Genomic DNA, 22,060 nt, shown 5'->3' on the forward strand with positions numbered 1-22,060 from the left:
GATAACAAACATACGTTGAAAAAATCTTTCTCTGTGGCTTTCCTTACAGTTTTCTCTCATTTTCCCCCCATCTTTCTCCAATTATTGTAATCAGAGAAAATGTGGAATCAGATGAGAAAGATCCAGATAAATTATCATCTACAGGTTTTAAGGCTGAACTTGTCTACTGGCTCTTATAACCAACAGAATCAATCAGGATTCTTCCTGGAATCCACAAACTCTTGATGAATATGAATGAGATAGTAAGGGCCATTTGATGTTTGTCATTATGAACCTTAATCTCAATGACGAACAAAGTGGTTGGCAAAAGGTAAGCAAAACCTGCTGCATTTATGCATGATGGGCATTACAGTATATAAAGATGGACCCTAAAGGTGGCAAGAATGAGAACTTCCTTCATCTGATAAAGCCTGGCAGCAAAGATGCTCTCTACTATGTTCAGCAGAAAAGCTTCGTTGAAAGGTATATCTTTTGCCATTCTTTCCTCTGGAGTTCTTCCACATTTAGATTAAGGGAATATTAAACCACTTTGTGAACTACTATTGTCAATAAGAGTGATATTTAAAGTGGATAACAAAATCTTAAGAGCCCTGCTCTGCCATATCCTGCAAAGCCCAACATGGAGGCTCTTAAGTCTGCACTGGCAAAATAGCTGACACAGACTTGAAAAGCCCCATTGTGGGGCTTGGGGCTTTCCTTGGGGGGAGACCTTCCCCAGGAGACCTTTGGCAGCCCTGGCAATGCTGCTGGATGCAGTGGTAGCCATTTTGGCACTGCTGCACCCAGCAACACTGCTGGGGATAGGATTCACTGCTGGGATTCACTGCTCGGGATAGGATTCACTGCTGGGGATAGGAACACTGCTGGGGATAGTGTTGCTGGGGATAGGATTGGGCTGCCCGGCAGTGATCAGATAACACATTTACCTGTGAGTAAATCCCATCAAACATAGTGAATCTCACTTTTGAGCAAACATCCTTAGGATTGTTCTATATGCCTGCAAAATGCGTTTTCCATTCCATATTAAGACTTATTAACTGCAAACCAGGGGGAGGATTCTTCTCAACACCTTTTCCTTTTTCACATAATGAAGATCTGTTAGGTTATAACTGTCTAGAGGACCGTAACCAGGTCTTCTAGATCCAGGTCCAAGACAAAATTCACACAATAATCTGACTACAGGATGATAGAAGTCCATGTCATTTAAGTGTGTTATAATTTCAGGAAAGACATATTTGAGTTCAGAGCAAGCATTTTTTCACATCTAAATAGTTTATTATAAGGATTATTTACAAAATGTCACTTTGGCTGAAGCAATACAAATGAACGCATTCAATTACTGTATTTCGTGAGTCCATTTTCTGCTTCACATTTCTCCTATAGCTGACTAGTATGGTAGCCATTAGAACCAATGCATGGGTTCATCAGGTATTAATTTTATAGATTTGGTAATGAACAATATTAAGTGTTAAAAAGTATTTTGCGGAATGGTTTTTTTCACAGCGTTCACAAATTCTTTTGGAACGAATTACAGTGTACCACCATTTTTGCAGGCACTTAAGAGTTACAGATGCAGAAGAGATTTAAACAGTACAGCTGCAGAAAATTTGCAGACGGGATCCCAGGACAATCAAAATCTTGGGAATGACCCAGCCACCCTCTCTCAAATTTAATTTAAACACCATATGTTTGTAGCCACCCTTGGGAAAAACCAGAAAGGAAAAGGGCTCAACCTATTTTTCCACACTCTTCCATTTATGCAAATATAATTATATATCTACATTTTATGTGGTGAAAAAATTGATTTCCTCACATGTAGTTGCTTAAATTAAGTCAAGCATTAAAGTTAAATGCAGCAGAGTGCAGAATCCTGTTTTCTTTTTCTCACAAATTTCTATCGCTCTCAGTGTACATTTTTTTCCCCAACCTGACCAGGTGTGTTGCTAGCTATGCTGCTGATAACTAATATGTTCCTGTCAAGGAAGGGTGTAAGTTCTTCACCCATCTGTCCCAATGGTACTGACAACTGCCAGGTCTCCCTGGGGGATCTTTTTGACCGTGCTGTCAAACTCTCACACTACATCCATTCCCTCTCTGCTGAAATGTTCAATGAATTCGTAAGTATTGAAACGTTTTCACAGAAGGTACCGTTAAATAGAATGTATTCCTATTTTCAAATGACATAAGAAGTAGCAACAGAGCATAGAGAAATGCTAGATTGGAGCAAATTGTGGACACCATCATCATTATTGGGAGCCTGTTTTTAGATTAGAAGGAGCTATCATTGGGGATATAGCTTTTGGTTTTGATTTGTCATGTAATCCATTTCCTTTGTATTATACCCAGTTTGGATTCCCCCCCCCCCCCAAAAAAAAAGATCAAACTAGGGAGCAAACTTGCAAAGCAGATTCATGTCCATTGCATACATTACTGGAGCAGTATGGTCTTTGCTTCCTATGACTGGATTTAGCAGAGCCCTAGCAGTGTTGGAATAGCAGCATTGCATCAGACAATGACGTATATACCCACACATTCACCAGAGGTCCATAAAATACAGGTGCTGGTATGGGTGGTAATCCTGTGATTACTATGTCCCATGTGATTCCGTCATTTAAATATTACCAAAATAGCAGGGGATACAGCAGTAGGACCTGTTGGATGCATCAAGAGTGGTGGTTGCTGGTGTGTTGACCTGAGAGTAGCTTGGCCTTAACCAGAATTTTCATACTATGAGATGTGCAGCATAATCCAAACTGTGCCTTGGACCAGTGGCTCAGGAGGGTTGCAAACATGCCATAAGGCATGTTTGCACCTCCTCGTGAGATGGCTAGGCCAATGCGCAGAGGTGTGACAGCCTGCACAGGCTGACATAAGCCTCCACGCCAACTGAGGCACCAAGCCTAGTGTCAGCCGAGATGGGCCAACGCAAGGCTCTGGGGTGGGCAGTTAGGAGGCGTGGAAGAGGTGGGAGGGAGGCATTGCAGGGCGGAGGGAGGGCGGACAGTGGGCAGCCCCAGGGGCAGGTGGGTGGGGAGTGAGAGGTGGGGCTGGGATCTGGCATTTATGCCGGATCCCAACCTCCACTCCTGAGGAGCACAGGGCGGCTTCAAGTCTCTCAGCTCTCCTCAGACGTGTGCCATCTGAGAAGGTAGCGCAAATCCAAGGAGACCCAGTGGTGCCAGGGTGACTTACCCGGAGCCACTTTGGGCACCTATCCTGCGCTGGATACAGTGGAAGCCTCTTGGCTTGCCTGTTCCAGCGCAAGATAGGATTGCACCCTTATTATCTTATGCTTAGTTTTATTAATGGGGGGAGCTGTGTAGGAGGGAGATTCAGATGTTCATTCAAGAAAGCACTTCTGTTGTGATGTTACATTACCCAAGCATAATGGCACTAGGAATGAGAACCTTCCAACACAAAGTATAGCTAGCACATGTATTGCAATTGTGAGTGTTGCTTGGAATTGCATGGGCCCCTGTTGAATAGTGCTTGTGACATTTGTAATCAACATCTTAATACAATGTATGAGATGTATATGCTGGTTTTTATGCCATTTTCTTTATCATACAGTTGCCTTGAATGTAAGCTGTCAACAGGTTAAACTCATGGCATAGAAAACTGATTACAGAAATTGGTCTGAAGTTTCTCAAAGTACTTTAGTGTGTGTGACTCATCAGATCCCCTATGAACAGAGGATGGCAGCCAAATTGTTTTTAAATAAATATTAATAACAATAAATATTGTTACTAATAAATAATCTTTGCTTTTCATGAAACAGCATTAAATGTTCAAAAGGACACTATCCAAACAGCTAAGTGGATTGCTAGAATTAAACCAGTGAGAGATTCTGTTAAGGACTACAAAGGGTGGGCAAGAATAAGGTAACATTTCCACACATCATGAGTTTACACAGTGAGGCTGGGGAAGACAATAATGTTACATTAATAGGATTTGTGTATTGAAGGCCTCCCCCTCACAAAAGGCGCTCTTAAGAATGCCAAACACAGCAAGTGACTGTATCACCAGTGGTACTTGAGGTGGTGTCTGGTGGTACTCGCAGGACCCCTGGACACCTGCTGCCCAGCAGTGACACAACAAACAGCAGTGGGAAGTTTGGCTCTGCAGGCAGAGCTCCAAAGCCTGCTTTTCTGCACTTGACAAAGTCCTCCTGTCCACCCTGAGCCTCTTACTGGTGTTTGTCACATGGCATCTGGCTTCCCAACCCAGAAGTAACTGGCAGTGATGTCATCATCAGTTACCTCTGGTGGTATTTCAAATAGGTGGACCATGTGAAGTGGTACTGCAGAGGACAACCCCTGAGAAACACTGCTGTAGAGTTTTTTGGAGTTTGGAATAGAGAAAAGTTTCATCATGCAGTTGCAAACATCAGAGACAAAGAATCAATTTGATAAAATAGAAGCATTTTTATTTCTGAGTAGACAATGGCAAGATCTGAGCTCCACAAATCATTTATTTTTAAAGTATTATTTACATCTCATTTGGTCATAAAGGCATATGTCATATGGTTGGGATATAAAACTCCTACCCACCTCGATGTCACATGAAAAGCAGCAGCAACTGATGGCATTTCTTCGAACGCAGTTCTAGCTCTCTACTGTCCTAACTGTGATCTTTGCTCATCTTTCAGGATGAACGTTACGCTCAAGGCCGAGGATTCATTGCTAAGGCCATTAACAGCTGCCATACTTCTTCCCTAACCACTCCTGAAGGAAAAGAGCAAGCTCAGCAGATTCATGTGAGTTGTGCCCATTTCTGTGCAGGGAGATCCAGGGAACAAGCACGTGGGAAAGTGCAGAGAAGTGATCGTATAAGAAGCAAGTCCAAAGACAACAAGCTGGAAACAGAGAAACCTAAAATGATCATGGGAAATGTGATGGAAACTTTTACAAGGCAGCCAGTTACAAAGCATAAGCAGAGGGTTCTGTTGCTGTTGCTCCCATTCCAGAATGGACCCTGAGGAAGCAAGCTCTAGTTTACATGCAAAAATGCTAGAGGAAATAATGCAAAAACCTCATGTACTTTTGTAGTAGAAGCGGGGAAATCCAAGCCATCAAACCATAATGAAACACTGATCAGTGTAGGAGAGGGAGCAGCAGAGACTTTTTAAGGAAGTGCTCCTTCCAACACTTAATCCCTATTGCTCCTCCTACATTTCCTTCCACCTTCCCACACTGCAAACAAATTTCAGTGTGTATCCAGGACAGTGGAAGCCAACATCTTGCTTGTTTGACTCAGCGCAATTAGCATCCATAATTGCAACAATGACATTTTATAACTGATGCTTGACAGAGATTATCCCCTAATGGACAGAGATTTTTGGTAACTGTGTTATTTTACTCAGAAGTAAGCCCATTGTGTTCAATAAGACTTACAGCCCAGTTCTAAGCTGCGCTGGAACAGGCAGGTTGAGTGGCCTACACTGTATCCAGAGCAAGGTGGGTGCTGATTGGAGCGCAACTCAGGGTAAGGGGATATTTTCCCCTTACCCCATGTTACACCCCAGCCATCCTGATGGGCCTAGTTGGATCTGCACCAGCGAATTTGCTGACACAATCCAAGTGGCCAGTATAAGGCTGATCAGGGTGGGAGTTAGGATTTGGCCTGTGCTGCCATGGCCAATCCTGCCCTGCTTCTGGGTCTGTCAGCCTTCCAGCCTGCCCACCCCAGCCCCAAAACACCACCTCCCCATCCACAGAACACCTTCTTGCTACCCTCTCCCACCTCCAGCACCAGCCAGCCTGGGCTGGTGCAATCTTCCCCATTCCAGGTCTGGATCCAGTGCCAGCACATGTTCTTGCACCAGCCTAGCTGGTTTGAGAGTAAGTTCTGAATGTTCTTTGGAGCATATTCACAACACTCTTGGGCCGGGGGGGGGGGTGGCCTGCTCCAGCCAAGTGTGTCTTCAGGATTGTGCTCTTAGGTTGTAATTCTATTTTATTCACTGGAAACAAACACCTATACTAATGGGTGGTTCTCTCCTCTCCCCCACCCCATCCTACTTCCCCTGCCAATTTACCTTCACAGGCAGATCCTGATGGAGCCACTGCTGCAGTCAGCATGGCTGTGGCCTTCCTGCTGGGGCTCCAGAGTACACACCTCCGCGCACTGTCAGAGATTTTTTGTAACTGCCGTAAGGCAGTTAACACTGGCAGAATACTAGCTCTGCTAGCATTACAGCCCAGTCTTGGGCTGTCAGTTTGGCAGCACATCTGGTAAAAAGAAGGGAGATGCAATAGGCAAGCACAATACTAGTATCCTATCCTCAATAGTTCAACTTCTACAATTTTAACCATGTTAATGAAAAAAAAATGCTGCATCCTGTGGTTGGGTGGCACTCATAGAAGTCTCCTCAAAGTAAGACAATGTTTGTTCTCTAACCTCAGAGCTGCATTGCCCTTATGTTGATGCTAGAAAATGGATGAGGATCGCACCCTACGTTTCTAGTCCATATACATGTAGACTAAATGAGAATTGTTGGGAAACATCTAAATGTGCTTTTAAATACTGAAGTGCTTCTTGGCACCCAATGCCTACTGATTTCTTTCGGCATGCCATTCACCCACTGAATAATTTGCTACTTCAGAAGCCAAAATATATGACAGACCTCTCTTTGTATTGGTTAAATGGGCAATGTTTGAGCATTTGGACTTGGTAGGGCTGCATTTCTTCCACTGTAAGAAGCAGGAAAGAGTTATGCCTCAAGGAGGTGTTTTTTGCCACCGTAAGCAAAGTGAAAAGCGTTGGTGTCAACACTGGAGAAGTCTCAAGGGCAGCAAAATGGCTAGGAGGATCCCAGGAAAGCAAAAAGCCCTTTGATCTTCCAGCTCACCCCAAGCAGTGGCAAAGTTTCAAAAGAAAAGAAATCTACCCAGAAGCAAAACTCTTCAAAGGGGAATCAGCCCCATGCCTGGGCATGTTTGCCGTGCTATATGTAGACAGTAGAAATACTTTGGATAAGGTATTAAGTGACCTACCACAGTCTGCATCTTCCATTATGCGTTCAAATATTTTCCAGTGCCATATTTCTAAAAATGCCTCATTAATGCCCACGCTATTGATTAGATTAAACATCATTCCATTCAACAAGGTTAAGCACCATGATTTTTGCAAGGAAATTGCAAGGAAAACATACTGAAAGTGTATTTTGTCACCTCTTTATAAAAAAAATACTTGGGCAACTTGGGTTAATTTGTGTCATAACAACCTCTAGTATGAATTGGTGCAGGAGGATGGGCAAACAGAGAACAGATGATAACAAGAAACTTAAGACAGGTTTTCAGAGAATAACACATCTTGTGTCCTGTGAAAAAGTTATGTGGCACTATTTAATTACATTCATTTTGTTGCTAATGAGCAGCATGGAGACCTCCTGGATTTAGTACTGAGCGTGCTCCGCTCCTGGAATGACCCTCTCCTCCATCTGGTTTCTGAGGTGCAAAGAATCGAAGAAGCTCCAGACACCATACTCTGGAAGGCCATGGAGATTGAGGAACAAAACAAAAAGCTTCTGGAAGGGATGGAGAAAATAGTTGGACGGGTGAGTAGAAATGGGACATTTGGCCTAAAGGCTGGAGGAAAGCTTCGAGCAAGGGAGAAAGGGAAGCTAAAGTCTTCCCGACCCAGAGAACTATTTGACCTGTGATGCCTAGAAGGAGAAATGTAATGCTTGCTACCTTGCCTTTTGGATAGTAAGGAATGACAAGGTCAGTAAGTACACTGTTACAAGAAGAACAGCTAGAATCAAACATGCCTACAAAGAGGGCTGGCCAAGGCCTCCTGACACTTGAAGTGGTACACCAAATGCTGCCCCTCCTTACCCAATAATGTGCCAGCCTCTGCTCTTCCGACTCTCCAGTGTTCTAGCTCAGCACTCTCCTTCCTTCCACATTTCCCTGCCACTCTTCTTCCTTGTCCAATCCAGGGACTGGAAGGAAAAAGCAGAGCAGTGGAGGTAAGCAGGTGTTCAGAGATGGATGCACCCCACCAATCTGCTGCCTGAGGTGACTATTTCAGTTGGCTTCATGGATGGACGTGGCCTGCCTTCAAGAGCATATGGTTCTCTGGAGTAGCATTACCTGCCCTAGAATTGGTAACTACTTGCCATTTCCAGCCATGAAAAAAGACTGGTGTATCCAGCACAATCTTTACAATGGATAAAAAGAACCTAGCCAAATATTTTTCCTCTGTGCATTTATTAGTAGCAATAATATTTCTTTTACTGTATTTTCTAAAAACAAAAGCAGTATTTCTAAATTGCCTTCAACACTTTATTATCCCACTGGTTGTAAATTTTTAAAGGTGTTAAAACGCAAGATTTAATCTGAAATCAACATAAAATAGCCTGATCCTATGCCTGTTCACTCAGAAGGAGGGGACATTAAGATAAGTGTGATTTACTCCCAACCAGCCCTATGCTAATTTGCAGCCTATGCTCTTCTTTGGATACCAGATGTATGCCATCACGTTCTGGTTTACATCTTCTCATGTCAGTTCAAACACATTTTATAAAAGTTAAATCTTTAGTCAATCATCTGTTATCTTCACATGTGGCCTAACAATGACCCATCATTTCTCCCCTGTAGTAGCAGCTGTCATAATAACCACGTGTATTACAAGTGGAGCAAATCCACACATGCATTTAAATGGTTAAAAAAATTAACACTGCAGTCTTATGTACTTCAACTCAGAACTAAGCCCCATTTATTTCAATGGGATATACTCAAAGGGAGGTGCATATAGAATCGCAGGCTTGGTCTTGAATTTTGAAAACCTCTAACTGTTCTTTATTTTCCAGCCTATTCATGTAATTATTGGGAGCAGACTACTAAACCCATTCTCCCAATGTAATGAGGCCTGATGATAGCATTGTCACCTGAAAGAATATGCATATGGACACCTCATGTTATCATTAACTGACTGAATGCTTTCCCAGCTAGTAGAAGCCATAGATTAGTAATGCCAAAATGGGATGCCTGACAAGCTCAATCATTCATTCTGCCAGTGAAGTGGACTTCAGAACCCTTTTTTCTCTTAAACTAATTATACAGCATCAGGAGGAGCTCCAAAGTAATCATAATTTTTCCTGGATCAGATATTAGGCATAGATATACTTCCCCCTTCTAGAACAAATGTGTCTGTTTGGAAATCCAGATTTTCCCTACTAGTTGTGAGATCAGTGCTTTCCAGCTTGCTTTTGAAAGAGAAGATAACAGAGTGAATGTAGTGTCCAAATGGTCTGAGTCAACAAATATAGGAACAAGAGTGAGATCTCATAAGAACTTAAGAGAAGCCCTGCTGGATCTGGCCAAATGCCCATCTAGTCCAGCATCCTCTTTCCCACAGTGGCCCATCAGCTGCCTCTGGGAAGCCCAAACCCAGGAGAGAAAAGCACATCCCTCTTCCATCATTGCTCCCCAGCAACTGATATTCAGAGGCATACTGCTGCTAAACCCTCCATCCTGGGATTGGCCACAATCCAGCTCCAAATTAAGCATGCTTAAGGCAATTGATTTCAATGGACATCAACATATTCAGCTTGGTGTTGAGCGTGGCCTTTATGTGGGAGACAATTTCTAGAGGGAAGAAAAAGAAGCCAGTGTGCTTTCTAAAACAAGCCAGCTATGTTTTAGAAAAGGGAGGAGAAAGAAATTCAAAACTGACTTTATAGCCCATCTTGTACAGAAAGTTCTATATGCAGCAATTTCTGTATCACCAAAGGGAGTCACTGTTTTGCAGTGCAAGCCTCTAACAAGACTTGAGTAACTCTCAGATTACGCATTTGCTGCAAAGGATGAACAATTAGTATTCTTCTGGAACAGAAAAACAGGATAAAAATATTTTTTAAATCCATTAATTAAACATAAAAACCTGAAAGCACTGTGTACATTAGAAGTGCTATGTAAATGAGTAATAATTATGGCAGTAGAGATTAACTCAAATATTTGAAGCACCATATTTGCTTCTAACTTCTTTCACTGTTTTAAGGCTTTCAGTGTTTTATGTCATCCTAATGTTTTACCCTTTCAGTATGTACCCTATCCTCCTCTGAGGGCTATCTCATACCTCACATAAATAATACAACCATGTTCAATACTAACATTCCAATTTCCTACAGACTGTTGGGGTGATTTAGAAGTTCTCTCTGTGACTGAAGCCTGCTAACTATACAGTATTTCTTTCTCTCTTCTTTATTAGGTTCACCCAGGTTCTCTAAGCAATGAAGTCTTTTCTACATGGTCGGAGCTCCCATCCCTCCAGTTAGCTGATGAAGATTCTCGCCTCTTTGGCTTTTACAATCTGCTGCACTGCTTGCGCAGGGACTCCCACAAAATTGACAACTATCTGAAACTCTTGAAATGCCGCCTCATCCATGACAGTAACTGTTGAGCAACTTGGCCTCGCTTCATTAAAACGCTAGCACCAAACGCTTCAAAATGGACTGCTTGTAGCTCCACTGCTTTTCAATGCACTATGCACACTTTATGGAAAATGTCAACCTGTGCTACAAGATTAATAGCCATATTATGCAGGTTTGCCTTTATTTTTAGATGCAGACAATGGTTTTAGTGCCTGAAAGCTCTAAGATAAGCCATTGTTTTCTGCTAAGAGTACTTTACTGTCTCCTCTATGAACATTGCAATGATATTGAAATTATACTATTCAAAATAAAAAAAATACTACAACCAAAATTTGTCTGTGCAAAATTAGAATTGGTTTAAAACTGTTTGATACCAGGAATGCCTCCAATTCTGATTACCAACCTCAATAATGGTTTTAAAAATTTGTCCTAAAGTATCACATATATTGAACTTGGCATTACTGACATTTTGAGTCATTAGAAGCTATTTGCTCTCCAAGAATCTTTTCTTATGTTCTCTGCCACATCCCAAACATAGAGAGATGAGGACACTTTACAGAGCCCCAGGCACACCCAGCAAAAACTGCAGGTCCATTACCATGAGGACAAATTTGAACAAAATTGAGCTCATGCTTGATCATATGTAGGCAAACTTATCGCTCTATATCTGTGTATCAGTCATGTATTCATGTTGCACCATGAATATACAAGACATCTTATAAAGGAAGAAAAATATCGTGCCCCAATGACACAAGGGATATCACTGAGAAAAGAGAGAAGTGGAGACAGGGATACGCAGGGGAAGAATACATCTCATCTGCATGCAATGAAGCAGGGGCGGTATGTAATCCACCACCCACTGCTAGCCCATTCATGTGTGCATCCCCTCCAATTGAAAGTAGGTGGGCAAATGAGCGAGCATGTTTCCATGCCCCCCTTTGCTTATGAAGACCACTGCATACAACCTCCTTAGTCCGCTCCTCATCTGATTAAAATGAACAGGCTCAGGGAATGTTTGTTTCCCAGCATCTCCAGCATTTGTTGATTACAAACAGAAGAGGGTGGAGCGTAGAGGCTGCATGAAGCAATCTTTGTAAGTAAAGGGAAGGGGCAGGTAAGCTCCAAATTGCCTTTCCCTGCCTGCTTGGTGTTTTGTAAGCACTAACAGCCCAATTCTGAGCTTCAGGGCACCCACTGGAGTAGCAGTGCCGAAGCAGCTACTGCTGTATCCAGCAGGTACTGGGAAGCAGCTGGAGGTCTCCAGGCTCAGCTCAGTGGCACTGGGCCACTTTAGGATTGGGCTCTAAGTAGGCAGGGAGACATGAATTGGAGCTGGGGGAAAATAATAATAATAATAATAATAATAATAATAATAATAATAATAAACAACTTTATTTATATCCCGCCCTTCTCCCTAACGGGACCCAGGGCGGAAAAGATCATAATGATATCCACACTCTGTTATGGACACACAGAGATGGAGATTGGTGGTAGGGCATGAATAATGTATGCAGTGTTACACACTTGTGACCAATGCTCTTTTAGATACTGTTTCCTGGGCCTGGGAGCGTTGGTGATTCTATGCACTTGGGAGACCAAAGGTCAAGCTAATTTACTAATAGGTGGAAAACTGTCTTAAGGCTGGCACTAACCCTATGTCTGACTCTGAACTTTTAAGATAACAAGAGCTGCCTAGTCACATGCAGTGACTGAGTACATTTCCCTTCCAAAAGTTTCTAGGCCAGTGGGTCTCAAGCTTTTAGCACTGGGACTAATTTTTAGAATGAGAATCTGTCAGAACCCACCAGAAGTGATGTCATGACCAGAAGTAACATCATCAAGCAGGAAAATTTTTAACAATTCTAGGCTGTAATCCTACCCACACTTACCCAGGAATAAGTCCCATTTACTATCATTGTTAAAAGCATATACAGAGTAGCCTGTTAAAAGTACACATCTGTAACATTTCCCCAATGTAGTCACATGCCATGGTAGCATCAATTCTAATATATAAAAAATAAAATATTGAAATGAATGGGGACCCACCTGAAATCAGCTCGCGACCCACCTAGTGGATCCCAACCCACAGTTCAGGAAACACTGTTCTAGGCAGAGCCTTTGTCCATCTGGCTAACACTAGCTGTACACACATTACATATTAGCTATCTGTTGGGATATAAGTGCTCAGATAAGAGATCGGAGATTCTTTCAATGGGGACTACATTGTGATGCCAGATCACAACATAGAAATACATACAAAGCAACCTCAGTTCTGGGCCATAGCATTTTACTATGCTGAACAAATATGTGAATATAGTTCTTGAACTAAAAGGGTTTAAAATGTACAGGCAGTATAAATGTGATATTTGTAAAGACATTTTTTATGCTCCTAGATTACCATGACCTGATAAAGTCAAAACCTAGCTCAGATGTTTCCAGATCATAATTCACAGCTGTTGTTAACTTCCAAATATTCATACTTATTCCCCTAATGGCTGTGAGTACAAGGGAAGTGCAGCCTCTCCATCCACAGAATAGTGGTGAGATGCTAGGTCAGGCCATGCCACTTCTGAATGTAACCTCATGCTGACAGGCCAGCTGGGGGTGAGATAGACTGCAGATATATGACCAAGCCCTGCACTTCCTGTGGCCCAGTTTTGAGCAAGCTTGGCACTCACACATTCATGTCTAAGTGCAATATCAGCTAACCATAGTTTGGGGCTGATTAGAATTTTTTTCCCCTTTCTCTCTTCTTTCTTTCTCAGCCAGGAAGTGGGAATCTTTCTGCCTACACTGTACTGTGGCTTTGGGTGGGATTATATTTAAGTGTTAGGGCAAGGATTAGTTCAACTGTGTTTCTGGCCTTCAAGCCTTGACTGCTTAACTGAAAAGATTACATGACACTGCCTCAGCCAAGGGTTGTACCTGCACTATAGTTGAGTTATGGAGAAATCCTATGTATGTCTACATATTGAGTTCAGTGGGACTTACTCCTAGGTAAATGTGTGTAGGGTTGCAGTGTCAGCTTGGTTACATGTTACAGAGCTATGTAATAAGTAGACAAAATTGGGGGCTGAGGCTAACTCACTTCTTGTCTCCTCTTTCTGGGTGTGGACATCATGTCAAGCTTATAATTTTGCAACCTTTGTACATTTCTTTCAGTTAGCCTCAGAAGTCCCACAGGATCAATAAAGACTTATGGTTCTTCTGTCATGGCTAGGCACTGGAGGTCCCAATAATCTTATCAGAGAGACTCTGTACTTGAGATATCCGTGAGTGTGCAAAAAAATGATATAAGGTAGATTAGATCAAATGTCTAGGTGATTAATCATCCAAGCTCTACCCTTTGAATGGTTTTGAAGAGCATGCATCATTTAAAAGGGCCTATGCCATTATGCACCACAAAGCCTGCTTCATTAATTTGCCTGCCTAAGGTACTAGTTGTAGCATCAGTGGGATACAGGGATTCTGGTCTTCTGTGCCATGCCTAATGACAATAAAAACAATGCAGGAAGCCTCCTTTAAAAGCAGACCCAGTAGTACTTGGCTTCAGTTTGACTAGTGATTCTGTACCCTGTTGTATCAAAAGAATGAAAAGAAATTTTAAAAGCGAGATGCTATTCTTTGCAATTCTGAAATAGAGGACAAAGCCCTTCATCAGAAAAGCCTGTTTCTTGAGTATGACATGAGCACAGAGTGTGTAGCATGAATGTAGAGTTTGCTGTGAAACTATTTTTTATTAGTAGGACTAGGAAAAGCACATAAGATATGCTATAAAGTCTATTTGCATGTACGTGTGAAGAGCTTCATCTCTCTCATCAAACAACCTCCAAGGTCAATGCGTTGATGCAGATGACTTGATTCTGAAAATGGCTCTAATGCACTTATTTTTAGAAGGTGTTAGATAACATGATGCTGGTAGTCTTACCTTTCGTCTCTGGAAAGGAAGGTGCAACTTGCATCCATGAGGCCGCATCACAGGAGGTTCTTATTTAAAACTAGTCATGGATTTTCCCATAGAAACAATGATTCAAACATTACAGAGAATTCTCATTGCTATTATTTACCAAATGAACACCCCAATTCTATTCCCTTGATGGAGCACGCACTTGCATGCTACAGTGGGGTGTGTGTGACAGATGAGCCACGAGAGGTAAGTTAAAAATGTACTCCAGAGGCCACCTGGACATCAGTGGGTCTTCACGGACCCATGCCATCTCTTTTGCTGGCATATGTCCAAGGAGAGTCAGGAGACGGGGAACAGGTTTTGACATGCTCTGCTGCTACCAAGATCCATCCCTGAATCCTCTCCCAAACTATCCCTGCCACCACCTTACCTGTAATGGTGCAGCCTGGGTGGGACACTGGCAGGTACACAGATGTTTGCATTAGCTGTTTGCATTAGCAGCTGCAGGTCCTTTACACCACCCAAACCAGACTTACAGTAGCATATTGCAAGATCTGCTGCCATAGACCCAAGACAGGATTGGGCTGAAAACAAAACTGCTGTGGAAAATGAAGATGGAAAAAGAGAAAATGATCCTACAGGTGTATTCATAGGTTCCTCAAATATTCTACTGATGCCTGGCCCCACTCTTAAAATAACATGTCTGCACACAGATTGTTATGGGTTTTAAAAAACTTCATAGTGGTTGTTAGTGGCACTGGGAGCAACTCAGCCCCCACACATCCTCTGTGTACTCATTTATTATATTTGTATGCTGCTTTTTCTCCAAGGAATTCAGAGAACATCAACAGATTTAGCTGAGAGCCAAATATCAAATGTAATGCTTGGTTGACCAACACTTGATCACTTTCTGGTGAATGTGAATATAAAAGTTCTGTCAACTGATGGAGAATTCACAATACAAACCTTCATTTGAAGAGGAATACTTGACCATGCATATCTGAACCTGCCAATAACGATTTGTCTGTGCACTGCCCAACGAACACTCGAGACAACAGATATTGGAGAATGGGTCACATTATTAACAAATGTTACAAGAAAGTGAGAAGGAAATACTGAGACCTGCAGCTCATATGGAGGCTAGAACATTGAGAGGCACCAGAAACGCTTCTGGCCTCCGGCTGAGCATGCACATGACTCAAGCCTTGCCGCTATTCAGGCGGTGCAGCTTATCCTTGTCAACCTGTGAGGGACCAGGGCGGCTGGACCATGCAGGGCCATTTTGCGCCACTGAGCTTTTGAGGCTCCCACAGCCCCCGCAGACCTGGAAAGGGACCACCCATCCAGGCCCCATGCTGCTGGCCCGACGACCAGAAATTGGTTCAGCCCTGTCTTTGCTGCCCCCAAGGTGCACATCAATGGCCATGTCTTCTAGCCGACACTATCTGCAACGTAAAGTGACCAAGGTTAGTTGAGATTGAGAGAGCCCCCCCACAGCCCCCAACAGTCTGGGGTAAGTGAAAAAACTGCTTACCTCAGGCCAACCTAGGTGGACAGAAAACTTCCTACCTGGCCCAATAGGTGACCAGTAAGACTCAGACAGCTCTGAGGGCATGCAGGTGGGTGACAGTAATTTTGCACATCTATGTGCAAAAAGGAAATGTGCCCAGATCGAGTCCACTTAACAGCCCTCAGGCCCTGTCCCATTCCAGCTTCCTATCAATCCCCCAAAGCAGGGGACGGGGAAGGGTCAAGTGCCCCTGGGCAGGCCAGACAAATATCATGTCTATGAACTTGCTGAGAGCAAAATTTAATAAGTCATTGGAGAGCTCCCAGTTATGTTCTTGTGATCTAACCTCAATTGAGTCTTTGACGCATGTACTACTTTTTTGCCCCCACTACACGGATTTACATCATCAATTCCTATTCCCATTTCTGGAAAACTTTCATGGACCAGATATTGACACTGTTCAGTATCTACTGGATGGGAGAAATGAGCGTTGCTTGTTATATGTTGCAAGATATTTGCTCTCAGTGTTGTCAAGGCATAAATTTTTTACGTATTTCTGCTCCCCTACATAGTGATCCTGAACAATGAATGCTTTCATCCTTGGCTGTTATATCCCTCTGTTTATTGTAAAAAAATTTTATGTTGATATTGCTGCCATTTATTGGATATTGTTTATGCAATAAATGTTAAATGAGATGAAAATGAACCCCAAATGCTTTTTCGTTGATCAGGAGAAATTGTGTACAAATAGCATAGATTGTAGAAGAGAGGTATACAAGACCTTGCACAACATTGCAGCTCTTTTCTAGATAATGCTTACTGAACTTCTTTTATACATGCCCACTAGTACTGATCTAGTGGGCATGAAAAGCTCCTGTACAGATATTTACATCCTGTGATAAAACCACCAGAGTTTTAAGAATTAAGATGATGGCCCATTTGGACAAACCAGACATGTATGTAACCTTCCCCCCCCCCCCCGAGAGCTAGCTAATGCCACACACACTTCCACAGAGACATGCCAAAACACAGCTATTGATGTTGGCTGTAACTTTGCCAATAACAGGCAGTAACTTGATCTTTAAGATCAATTTCTTATCTAAAATAATTACATACTCATTACTGTCTCCCAAGTTCATTTCATCTCATGAAGATAAATTAAATTACAAAGTCCCCAAATTCTGTGACTCTGAATTCTCAAGTAATCTTTCAAGCAAGGAGACATATGGTGAAATCCTAATTTCTCCTAATGCTAGTGCAGCAACCACTGCACTGGCCTAGGGAGTTGCAAACATGCTATAAAGCACCTTTACAGCACCTGGAGAGTAAGCTGCACTGGTGGGAAAGCCTGAACCATCCCACCAGCGCTGGATCCAGGCCGCATGCCTGACGGAGCAGGTAAGCTCCCTCCAAGCAGTGCAGGGGTGAGAGGAGGATGGAGGAGGGCAGGGCAGTCTGTTTAAAGAAATGCAACTTGCAAAGATTCAAATGTGTTTTTTCACAGGGTCCTCAAATATATACAAACATGCAGATTTTCCGGAAATCCATGTATAGGCAGGAGAAGTGGAGGCCACCCCTCCACTGAAATCAATGGGAACAAACAAACATATCAACAAACAAAAGCAGGTGGATGTCAGGATGGCATAAACACAAAATGGATGCCCAGCTGAAATGATCTTTAAAACAGAGGCCCTAATATCAGGATCTTAACAAGAGCTGCTTTGCTAAGGATACTTTCAACCTGTTTTATTTCCTATAGAAAGCAGTAAATTCCCACAGGAAGTTAGATTATCAAGATTGTAGCAACAGCAGAGATGAAAAAGCCACCTTAATGAGTATAGTGTATTATACTATATAGGCCCTGAAAAATCTAATCATTCCTTTTAAAAATGGACTTTTGTTTTTAAATCCATCTAGTATAATTAAACCAAAAGACTGAAATTCTTCTGTAAGTAAGAGAAAGGCCTGACTCATTTGAGTGATCATTATTGGAGAATTGGTTTGGATTTGTGTTTTTTTAAATGAACAGTCATACAAAGGCAATTTTGCTACAGTTATGAAGCTGGCGTATGTCGGCACCAACTATTTAACATAAATGAGTACCGTTTTCATAACACTGTCTGAATACAGCATGCAAACTAAGGTTAAATAGTAATGCAATTCTAAACCTAACCCCATTTCTCAATTGTCACACATTTACCAATTGCCCCTACTGTGGCGTGTTTTTGGAACAAAATTTGAGCAGTCTCCTGAATTCTAAGGGATGAAGACCAAGGAGGAAAATCCACATTTTAAAAGCCTGGTTAAAGATTAACACAAACATCTATAAGAAGGTTCTTAGGAAAGAATCAGGACAGCTGCAGCTGTATCTCTGCTACCTGCTGAGGGTTGCTAGGCAACTCAGGCCTACCACTGCCCCAAGGGCCTTTTATTTTACAATTAGGATATTTGAGGGTGTTTTTTTAAAGGATTTTCACTCAGACTATTGAGATGTGAATGTACATTTCTTTTAAAATCAAGAAGAAAAATGGCGTCCGTGACGACTTCCTGATGTCAAATGTTTGCCGTGGATGGGATTTTCTTATAGATCTGACACAATCCGGCAACGGCGTACAGTTTTAATGGTGACATTTTGACTCTATGGGAGGAATTATTTGCTATTTGTTTTGAATAAAACCTTAGTTCATGTCAGATATGAACCTCAAGACAATCATTAGTTTAAACTGCCTGCTATGTGTTCAAAATTTTTCAGTCAATTTAAAACTGATCTGAATTGCAAATGTGATGGTAATAAGCCATTAGGGAGCCAGCAACATCTCTCTTTTCTCACACTCGCAACTGTCTCCTTTAAGGAGCCTTCGGTCCATTGAAATATGAAACTGCCAGTTCAGCCATGCACATTGTCAACAAACATGAAAACAAAAGGCAGTTTTCTGAGCAGAGGAGAAACTAATACAAAGAATGTAACAAACTGGAAGATGCAACAAAAGCCAGAGCTATATGTGCTTTGTGCCCCAACAGAACAATCAGACATGTTTGCAATGAAAATTAATCTCAATTTCTAGAATCCAATTGAAGTTGAGTTTGCTTTTAGCATAAAGGAATGGCTTGGCTGAAGTATTTAAGAGAGCACTTTAGAGCTCCTATTTGGGGAAAACAAAGATTTGAAGGTTTATTTTTCATCTTTTCCTATCCAGATCATTTGCATTATACAAAGGAAAACCATTCCACTTTCTATCGTATTGTTGAAGCCAGCCACTGGCCCACAGAACTGAATGTCCCAAAATACCACTTCCCACAATTCAGGGTTTCTAAATCTGAAAATGTCTAGCTATGGTGTGGCATTGTTTGGGAACATACGTTCCCTTACCTGGAAGAGGACTCAGTGACCCCCCCTCCCTGTGCAGGAGACAGCATGCATCCTATTGGCAGAGCAGCATTGGTGCTGGAAAGTTGGATAGGATTGGTTCCTTCAGTAAATGATCTTGGGTCAGTGTCACTCATTCTGCTTAACCTTCCTCACAGAATTGTTCTGAGGACAAAATGGGAAACTTATATATACCTTTCTCAGCTCCTTGGATGGGATGCCAAAGTGGATGATAAATGCATTTAAAAAACTAAGAAAGCATACTGTTTGGGAGTTCTTGCTTCAGAAATGGCATCACAATTCATTTTGCATTTTCTTCTCTCATATATTGACCTAGGTTGAGCATATTTCAAACTTAAAATAATTACTTTGTAAACATATACAGTTGGACCTCAGTATCTGCAGGGGTGTCCATTCCCAGACCCCCATGGATACCGAAACTCAAGCATAATGGAATCTGTGGGTGGAGGTCATTAGAGGACCTCAGAATATGGCTAGAAGTGCCTGCTAGTGTTGAAAAGGCACTTCTGGTTTTTGCAAAAACTGTAAGTGCAGAAATGCCTTTCTGACACCTCCAGGAGTTCTGAGGCCTGGAGAGGCAACACATGGTCTTCCCTGGGCCTTAGAAAGCCTCCTAGATGTGACCGGAAGGCGCTTCCAGTCTCATTTGGGAGGTCAGGCGAGGCCATCAGCGTGGGTCTGGTTCCTGCATTGAGTCAAATCTACAGGTGCCAAACCTGTGGAGAAAAAGGCCCCACCTATATGACAAATTTCATTCTAGCATCTCAGAGCTCAAGGAAAGTGTTGCATTGCAACTACTTTATAAATTTTGTGACTCCCTTGAAAATGAGCATTGGGATTAAGATGTTGTTTCATCTTAAAATGTAGAATGATGTCCCGAACAGCCTCATATTTCAGCCTTCAAGGCAGATTTCACACAGTGCTGTCTTTTCATTGCTGGCCCCAGGTTGCTGGGAGTGTGGGGCAAAGCCATTGGGGTCCCCACCTGATGATACATGGATTGCTGAGGGTTCAGAGGTTGGCCCAGTCAGATAGGCCCTCAAATGGATATGGTCTTCAAGCCAGTGTCTGATCTTGCTGACCCCTGTGTGTCTTTCTAGACCACCTGAAAAAGGGATATGGAGTTGAGGTAGGCTTTGAACTCGAAATACAATATGTCTGAAAAATATGGACCAAATTTAATATCTCAGTGAAATATCTTCTTGAGGCTACAAGCAAAGAGAATTCCTAATGTTTAAGTTAGGCCAAAAGCCAAATTTTGCTTGGGCAATAACTATCTCACTGTACACACTGGAACTTAGCAAGCTTTGTATTGTTATGAGTTTGGGCTTCTTCAATTATTCTGTGTGGGTTTGTCACTATTATTTTTCCTGTGGAATACAGCATAATCTGAAAGTTGTTCCTTTTTCTTTTTAGTGTGGCTTGATTAGCGTGGCTTGCCAAATGCTTTTTTGTTGCGCTGATCCCCAGTGGCTACTTTTGCTTGCCTAAGCTGTGAACATGGGAGGAGGAAAGAGTGAATCTTGAAAATCTGGGAGTGGGGAGTCTCAGACAGGCAACTGGGCTTTGCATCATTTATTTGAGCAACATAAATAGAATTTTTCATGACATATGCTGGGGGGGCAGGCAGAACACATGGGTCAAGAAAGGAGGGAGTCGTGGGCCTGAAATACAAAACTCAAGAATTGCCTCTTGGCTGCAGCTGAACTCCCTTCAATGCAGAGTTATGCTTTGATTATCTTAAAGGAAATTACAGTATATTATTTCACACACACACACACACACACACACACACACAGAGAGAGAGAGAGAGAGAGAGAGAGAGAGAGAGAGAGAGAGAGATAGGAACTGAAGGCCCTTTCCTGAATCATTTATTCACCACAAGAAAGAATGGTTAATAACCTACTGGGAAAGAAAGGTTCATGAGACTAAAATGTGCATCAACCTGGATTATAGAGCATGCAGATTATAGAATTTGTCACAACTAACAAGCATTCTGGGATTAGGAGAAAGGACATGATTTGGCACTGCACACTTGTATAGTATGACCAGCATCTGGGTTGTTTTTTTTTTCCTGCTTTCTTAAATTAACAAAGGAGTGGGGTGGGTGTGTAATAAGTATGGGGCAAACCATCACACATGGCTGGTACATCACATTTCAGCTGGTGGATCACAAATGGTGACCTTTTTTAGAGCTTAACCACTATATGTATTCACTCTTTTTACCCCTTTAAAAAGACATTGCAATTATCAGACACAGGCTCCTTTTCTCACTAGTAGCACTTCTCATTCAGAGTTCCCGAATCAACAGTAGAAAGGGCTTCAAGAATTGCAGTGGTGCATTATCACTTACTGCGACCCCGGCACATGACAGTGCACAGCCCATTGGCTGCCTGGGGCTCTGGGTTGCCAGGCGGACTTTACTTCCTAGTTTCTTCAGTTCCCTTGCGTCTGTGAAGTCCCACTCACCCTATGTCCAGTTTGAGAATGGCTGGCAGCTCTTTATGGGAGCCAGGTAGACATTTTTTTTCCATCAGGCTGATTGGCACCTTGGTTGGTGGTTTTTTGCATACCCCAGATTGGCATTGGTGTGGGTGTGTTACTTGCCCCCATTTATTTTTCTTTTCTTTGGTCACTTTAGGCAGGAGGTATGTAGGCAGAGTAGACAGGGCTTGAGGGATTGGCATACACTCTGAGGTAAACAAGGTCAGGGGAAGAGCCAAGACTGCTCCAACAATACTTGAGGCTGGCTGGCAAGCCCCCTGGCTGGAACAAGCAAAGACCATCATATGGTTTGACCTGGGCCAGCCTTAGGTCGATTTGTCTGATATCATCAAATTGGGCCTCATGCTTTTGGGCCCCCCACACTACGGGCCC

General features: G+C 42.5%; 1 protein-coding gene across 1 annotated transcript; it reads left to right on the top strand.

Moving 5' to 3' along the window:
* The first annotated feature begins 422 nt into the window (after positions 1 to 422).
* On the top strand, positions 423 to 10,407 carry PRL (prolactin). The gene is made up of 5 exons (XM_066625350.1): positions 423 to 462; positions 1,936 to 2,117; positions 4,649 to 4,756; positions 7,379 to 7,558; positions 10,216 to 10,407. Exons 1-5 carry the CDS (start codon positions 423 to 425, stop codon positions 10,405 to 10,407), a joined length of 702 nt encoding a protein of 233 aa, XP_066481447.1.
* Positions 10,408 to 22,060: the final 11,653 nt, after the last annotated feature.

This window comes from Tiliqua scincoides, chromosome 4, assembly GCF_035046505.1.
Source record: "Tiliqua scincoides isolate rTilSci1 chromosome 4, rTilSci1.hap2, whole genome shotgun sequence".
In the NCBI taxonomy this organism is placed as follows: Eukaryota; Metazoa; Chordata; class Lepidosauria; order Squamata; family Scincidae; genus Tiliqua; species Tiliqua scincoides.

Excerpts from the sequence above, each read along its gene's own strand:
- PRL (XM_066625350.1), top strand. The coding sequence starts at position 423 with ATGCTCTCTACTATGTTCAGCAGAAAAGCTTCGTTGAAAG. Across the intron at positions 463-1,935 it reads CAGAAAAGCTTCGTTGAAAG|GTGTGTTGCTAGCTATGCTG; the intron begins GTATATCTTTTG and ends CAACCTGACCAG. Across the intron at positions 7,559-10,215 it reads TGGAGAAAATAGTTGGACGG|GTTCACCCAGGTTCTCTAAG; the intron begins GTGAGTAGAAAT and ends CTTCTTTATTAG.